Source organism: Cynoglossus semilaevis, chromosome 8 (assembly GCF_000523025.1).
Source record: "Cynoglossus semilaevis isolate Cse_v1.0 chromosome 8, Cse_v1.0, whole genome shotgun sequence".
In the NCBI taxonomy this organism is placed as follows: domain Eukaryota; kingdom Metazoa; phylum Chordata; class Actinopteri; order Pleuronectiformes; family Cynoglossidae; genus Cynoglossus; species Cynoglossus semilaevis.
In genome coordinates this window covers 18275033-18282370 of record NC_024314.1, presented here as the reverse complement: position 1 = coordinate 18282370, position 7338 = coordinate 18275033, and the positions used below count along the sequence as shown (strand labels likewise).

Here is a 7338-nt window from a genome sequence, read left to right as displayed (position 1 = left end):
AAACATTTAATAATTAATAAAAATAATTCAGAAATTTTGTAAGTTAATATGATTGTGTATTTTCAGTTTTTGAGATGTATTTGAAGTTAAAAAAAATTAGAAAATTTAGGGTCGCCTTTAGCTGGGTCTTGAGTTTATTTTGCCACCTGGTGGTGATAATTGCTATTGCAATTTAAAATGTGTGACCTAAAAACAAAACTGAATTTGAACGACTCTCTCAGAGAGGATCATAGGTTGTTGCCCTGTCTGTGTAGATCCAGAGAAAGCATATGATAGAATGCCTAAGGAGGAACTGTGGTCCTGTAGATGGTCAGGAGTGGCAGAGAAGTATGTGAGGGTCGTGCAGGACATGTACAATGCCAGCGAGACGGCAGTAAGGTCTAGGGGTTGGATTACATCAGGGATCAGTTCTGATCAGCCTTGGGATTAAATACCTATTCAGAGTAATGGACAGTGCACAACAGAGGTGAAGAAAATGGTGTCGTTGGGGTGGGGGGTGGGGTGGTGGGGGTGGTGAATGGAGATGAGTGTCATCATCGGTATGAGACAGAGAGATAGCAGCAAGGTTAATTTATAATAATAATATATTCTAATGGTGCCTATAGAACTAATATTGTCGTTGGTGGTAGTTTATTGACCTCAGATTATTACCTTATTACACTGAGCCTCAGTCTCAGCTGATGCAGCATGTTTCACTCAGAAATGCCTTTGAGCACTTTATGTAAGCCCGTAATTTCCACCGAATCATGTGCACAATATTAGTTTATTTCCTATTCGTCGAAATTTATTATATTAAAAGTCAGGCACGTATGGACTTAAATAATGTTGTATTTAAGTAATACTGCAATAATGTTGATATGACCCACTTTTTGATTTATTACACGAATTTGTCCGTGTAAAAAGAGCTCACATTGATGTGTCTATGAAGATTCTATGAAGTCATCCAGATCATGGTCAAGGTTGAAGAGTTCGAACTCTCAACTGATTCTTCGTTCTTTGAGAAAATGTCACGTCCAGTTACCTAACAGAACTCTTAAACCTCACGTTTATGGATTTGCATTACAGTTTCTGACTGTAAATAAACGCAACACCACTCTCAGCACTCCCACAATCCTGTGCGCTGCCTTTTCCAGCAGCGCCTGCGAATATGGCGGACGTAGTGGCAGAGCAGGTACCGGAGCAGAAAGAAGTCCCGACACGGGAGGTGAACGGCGAGGCCGACGACAAGGAGGAGCCCGAACCAGTGGGGGAGGCCACAAAGAAGAAGAGGAAAAAGAAAAAGAAGAGCAACAAATCTGTGGCAACAGGTAAGACTGCGGAGCGTGTTCTTATGCTAACTGCTAATAGGCAAAAAGCTGCAGACAAACGATCCGGAAACGACCACATAGGACTTTCAAATTAAAAATCGTTGTAGCGTTTACAAGTGTAACGCCATTTCATTGACTATGTAGTCAGGGTATTTCGTGCTTGATAATTTCAATACATTATGTATACTTAAGCTTAATTTAAATATTTAAATCATTGCCTTTTATACGATAAATAAATCGTTGTCGACTTGCTAAACTAAACCATTATGCAGAGCTTGTCTTTAATCTGATTTGACATTATTTATTTAATTTAAATATTTAAATCATTGCGTTTTATACGATAAATAAATCATTGTCGACTTGCTAAACCAAACCATTATGCAGAGCGTGTCTTTAATCTGATTTGACATTATTTAAGTAAATACCAAATCCTCAAAAGTTATATTGCAGTTTCCATCATGGTAATAGTTTGGGTATTAAGTGTAATTTATTAAAATTATAAGCCAGTTCCACGTGGGGGGTATAAAAGTATGATCCGCCTTATTTCATAAATACTGCCGGAAGTGGTCGTTTCACTGGTCTAACTTGCCGCCGCTCGCCAGCAGCCATGCGGGTTGTGTGGTGTGGACTGTCAAGGCCTCGCCGAACTCACCGGCTGTGGCCACAACCTCGTACATGACAAGAAACATGATCAAGAAAACAAACAATGTATTGAAAGAAATAATTATGTCACAATCAGCTATTTCCATTTTTTTTCTGCTTAAACACTGTCATCGCGAACCCTAATTTTTAATGTTTTGTGTCTTAAATTTTGTCCAAGCTCTTATTGGCTCAAATGAAAAAATAAAACAGACAAACAGCTAACACATACTTCGTTTAAACCTTCTAACAACACAGGTGATTAGGAATTGAATAAAAAAATGTAGTGTCAACACACTGGCATACATACTGTAGTTACGTCACACAACACTAGACTGGTTAAAATAGGGTTAAAGTCAAAACCACACCTACTGTATGTTGTTTATAAAAATAAATAAAAAAAGACTCAGCAGCATGAATGGCTTTAACCAGAATGCGACAACAAAAAATGTCATTTGATATTTTACATCTTTATGCTTTTAGAAATTTTATAAACTGGAAATATTTCTCAGTTTTATGTACAAATGTACACAAAAAGCGATACCGAAGTGATTCTTTCACCTCTGTGCTTCTCTGTGGGGAAGGTGTTCTTTGGGTTCTAAAGCTCTGCCTTCCTTTTCTTAACATGTCTCTACGACCAGAAAGTTGTAGCTCCTGGTCAAAGAATTTGCAGGTCTGTATCATCTTTCCCCAACAGACGTCAGTCTGGTCTTGGTGGTGTCTCCACAGTCGATGTCTTAAAAGACATACTAGGGGTTTCTGTCACGTTCTATGTATTGTTTGTGTGCAGACACTGGACTGTGTGTGACTATCATGTTGTTGCTGCTGCAGGAGGCGATGCTGAGGCAGATGAAGTGGCTGAGGTGACAGAGGTGACCAAGCAGCTGGAGAAGCAGGCGATAGAAGACAAAGAAAAAGATGAAGATGGCGATGAAGGTGGTGACCGTCACAGATCAGGTCAATATTTTATTTGGCAGTCAGTTACAGCTGTATGTGTGTGTGCTCAGACGGAAATGATGGAGAAGGGGCTGCAGGAAAAAAGAAGAAGAAAAAGAAGAAGAAAGGACGTAAGTTGATGACTTTTTACAGACACTAGGAAAATTAGTTTCCATCCTGTAACTGAGCTTCAACTGACATCATCAAGTTTCTTTTTTTTAATTTCAGCTAAATCTCAGACTGATCCTCCGTCTGTTCCCATTGGTGAGCTGTACCCAAACGGTGCATTTCCATACGGTCAGGAGTGTGAATACCCCACTATAAAGGATGGGTGAGAGGAATATTTCCGTACACATCAGTGTACATCATTGAACAGACGAAGATCGACGTCTATCTGAAAATGTTAACAAGAGTAACCTGCTGTTTTTTTCCGTCTCCAGTCGCAGTGCAGTGTGGCGCATGTCCATTGAGGAGAGGCGAGCCCTGGATAGAGCCAATGAGGAGATGTGGAATGATTTTAGGCAGGCGGCTGAGGCCCACAGACAGGTCCGCAAACATGTCCGCAGCTTCATGAAACCAGGGATGACCATGATTGAGATCTGGTGAGAAAAATTCACTCTATCAAAGATCAAAGGGACAAAAACGTTTTTTGGTGCTACCACTGGGGCAATGGTGGCTTAGTGGTTAAGGAAGTGGACTTGGGTCTGGAAGGTTTCAGGTTTGAGTCCACCAGCTGCTCTGAGCATGACACCATCACCACACACTGCTCCCTGGTCCTTAAAGCTGCCCACTGTTCACTTTGGTGATGGGTTAAAAACAGAGGTCACATTTGGTTGTGTGCAGTGGTGTGATGTGCCACAATGACAAGTGGTTTACTTTCTTTTCCTGCATCCAGTTTTTTGGTTCACTTTCTTTTCCTGCATCCAGTTTTTTGGGCTTTTGTAAAATCAATTAACATTTTGTTTTCCAACCCTCTTTTCTAATTTTGTTTCTTTGCTCACACACAAACACATGCAGTGTTTTTGTGGTGTCCAGTGGAAAACATCCTGTAAAATGTAGTTCTGGAATTTCTTCTCTGCTCTCCTCAGTGAGCGATTGGAGGACTGTTCTCGAAAGCTGATCAAGGAGAGTGGACTGGACGCCGGCCTGGCTTTTCCCACCGGCTGTTCACTGAACCACTGTGCCGCCCACTACACTCCTAATGCCGGTGACACCACCGTCCTGCAGTACGACGACGTCTGCAAGATCGACTTCGGCACACACATCAACGGTGAGCCCTTGGAAAAATGCTGCTGCTGTCACTTTTAGTGCTGATGTTGGAAAATAAAATTGTGGTGCTTGATGTTTTCATCCTTTATGTAAGCTGTTTTTTATAATCCATTTGATTTCAGAAAACAAATTGTTTCGGTGTTAATCGACCTGTGTTTTCTTCTCAAGGGAGAATCATCGACTGTGCCTTCACTGTAACTTTTAACCCAAAGTATGACAAACTGCTGGAGGCCGTCAGAGACGCCACCAACACTGGCATCAAGGTAGGACTTGATGATCGCATCATCACACATACACACACACCATTGTACACATGCTACACACGAGATTCTGTCTCTTGTATCTAATGTTTGCCAGTGTGTTTTTTAGAATGCTGGCATTGATGTGCGTCTGTGTGACGTTGGAGAAGCCATCCAGGAAGTAATGGAGTCCTATGAGGTGGAGCTCGACGGCAAAACATACCAAGGTCTGCTCCGTATTACTGTGTAATCCATCCACTTCTGTCGTAACTCAGTGCTAACATATACACAGATATCAAACCTGATTTAAAAGGTTTGAAGTCACCTCAAAGATCTTAGTGGAGTTTCTGTCTACTGATTGCTGAAGTCACCTCAAAGATCTATGACCTCTTAGTGGAGTTTCTGTCTACTGATTGAAAAATACCGCTGAGACAGAGATGCTTTTGTTCTTGCAGTGAAGCCAATCCGTAACCTGAACGGTCATTCGATCGGCCAGTACAGAATACACGCTGGAAAGACAGTGCCCATCGTTAAAGGGGGAGAAGCCACAAGGATGGAGGTGAGGAGAACTCTGAGGCTGTGGTCGTTCTCACTGAAGTTTTATGGATCAATTTCCGTGTTTTGATTTATAAAATGGATGGTTCAATATCTCTGGTCAAAGCTGTTTGTGTTATTTCCTCTGTGCAGGAGGGAGAGGTTTATGCCATTGAGACCTTTGGCAGCACAGGTAAAGGTGTGGTGCACGACGACATGGAGTGCTCTCATTATATGAAAAACTTCGACATCGGACACGTTCCCATCAGGTAATCGTTTGTTCTCTTTGTAATCGAAAAATAATCGTCAAAATAATCACGAGCAGTGACTGAAGTTGTTAAAATAAGAAAAATGTCAAGAGCGTTTACGTGTTTGACAGACACGCGGGCACAAACACAAATATTCCCAGTCATAAGTTGGTGGTCTTCAAATGCAGTCATGAGGTTGAGGTAGCATTAGTTCAGTCTAATGTCGGCACGACATTGTGCTGGATTGTTTTCCAGCATTCCGAAATGTCGCCTTGCTGTAGGCTGCTTCCTAAATCCAGGAATCTCCCTTTTGTAGACAGGATCACACACACACGTCCTGTTCTCAAACCTGAGAATGCTTTAATTGAGAAAGACTACGAGTTAAACTCTGAAATCTTCAGAGATTGTGGGGTAGTATAAGTAGGAACCTATGTAAACAGTGAGGTTCAGCCATTCAAGGATCCTCTCTCGTCACACTGGTGATACAGTGGAAACAAACTAAAATCGGTTTGCTCCGTTCATTAAGTGGCACTTGCAGCAGCCAAAAGCAGAATTTGGATTAAAAGTCCTTTCAGTCACATGAACACCAGGAACAGAGATTTACAGAGGACGGAAAAGAAACTGAGCAGTTCCAGGGAGTGAGAAGATATAGGGGTATTCTAGCAAAACTGGACCGGCAGCAAATGCGAAGGACAGTGCATGAGAAGTTCTTTCAGCCCAGCTGACATGACATCACACATGATGTCATTCATGCATCTTATCAGACGTAGATCTTGTCAGTGTGGCAATTTTGATGCAGTGAGGAAACAGCAGTGAATGGACAGTGTAGACCGGCACGTGATAAAAGTCGGACCTAGGGAACATGAGTGAAGGCCCAGAAAAAGACCAAACCTGTTAAACCCCACTGTCACTTCCTCCTCCTCCTCCTCCAGGCTGCCCAGAGCTAAGCACCTGCTGAATGTGATTAACGAGAAATTTGGCACGTTGGCCTTCTGCCGACGCTGGCTGGACCGCCTCGGAGAAAGCAAGTACCTGATGGCCCTGAAGAACCTGTGTGACCTGGGCATCGTGGACCCTTACCCTCCGCTCTGTGACACCAAGGGCTGCTACACCGCTCAGTTCGAACACACCATCCTCCTCAGACCCACCTGCAAGGAGGTGGTGAGCCGGGGAGATGACTACTGAACCCACGCAACAACAATACCGACCCCTAACCACCGATTTAAAGCCCCTTGCTCTGCCGACCAACACCACCTCAAAACACCCTGCACTTTTGAATCCAGTTAGTGTCTCTTGCGTCAGCAGAAAGCTTCAGGATTGAATCGCTCAAGTCACAACCCGCAACAAGGTTGTCTTCTTGCGTGCTCTAATCGACCGCAGCTCAAGGAAAATCGCAGACAAGCAAAAACAGTTTCCGTTGGAAGAATGGCAGTTTCATCCAGATCTTCATCAGACCTCATTTAATCAGATTTACCAGTTACACCAGTATTCACAGTCATCCCCCTTCATTTAAAGTTCTAATCTCCTGCGTCTCCTCTCTGAACCTCCTGATCTTCAGCTCTTGCATTCAAGTTAAATGAAGGTTTTCAGCAACAATGCATGGCCAGAAACTCTTTCATACAGTATACCGGCTGCACAGCTGCACGTCTGAGTTTCGCTTCTGCCACGACGGGTGTCAAAGCACAGGGGCTGGGGCTCTGACCCCGAGTCGTTGTTTTCTTTGATATTTATAAAATATCTTCAAACTGGCTGCCGCCACTGAAATGTTCCCACTTTTAAAAAAAACAAAAAACTTTCGTTTTGAAAAACTCCCTGAAAATGTTTTTGTATGAAAGTTAAAAAAAAATTAAAATAATTTTTGCTCAGATGTGTCATCTTGGATTCTTTTCTCTTAAAAGAGACATTAACGATGCAAGAAACGTGAGGTTTGGTCCGACACTGACCAGGTTACAGCTCCGATTTGACAATTGTGATCCTAATTAATGACAATCATGGTTCAGCTAGGTAAATCATTCCTAAATATGACAAAATCTATAGGTAGATATTTGAGTTTCACAACTCAAGTTTTTATTTGACTAAATGTTGATATTAATAGTTATGGAATATGAGCAGATAAGTGAAAATTTAGCTTCAGATTTGATGGGTATTAGTCATGACTAAAAATCG

The 7338-nt window shown here is 42.2% G+C and overlaps 1 protein-coding gene across 1 annotated transcript; it reads left to right on the top strand.

Annotated features, from left to right (window-relative positions):
* The first annotated feature begins 1111 nt into the window (after positions 1-1111).
* Positions 1112-7039, top strand: LOC103382604 (methionine aminopeptidase 2). Its single transcript, XM_008315451.3, has 11 exons — positions 1112-1307; positions 2778-2882; positions 2954-3013; positions 3111-3213; positions 3323-3484; positions 3971-4152; positions 4320-4414; positions 4521-4617; positions 4846-4949; positions 5078-5193; positions 6105-7039. Exons 1-11 carry the CDS (start codon positions 1148-1150, stop codon positions 6355-6357), a joined length of 1437 nt encoding a protein of 478 aa, XP_008313673.1. The 5' UTR covers positions 1112-1147; the 3' UTR covers positions 6358-7039.
* Positions 7040-7338: the final 299 nt, after the last annotated feature.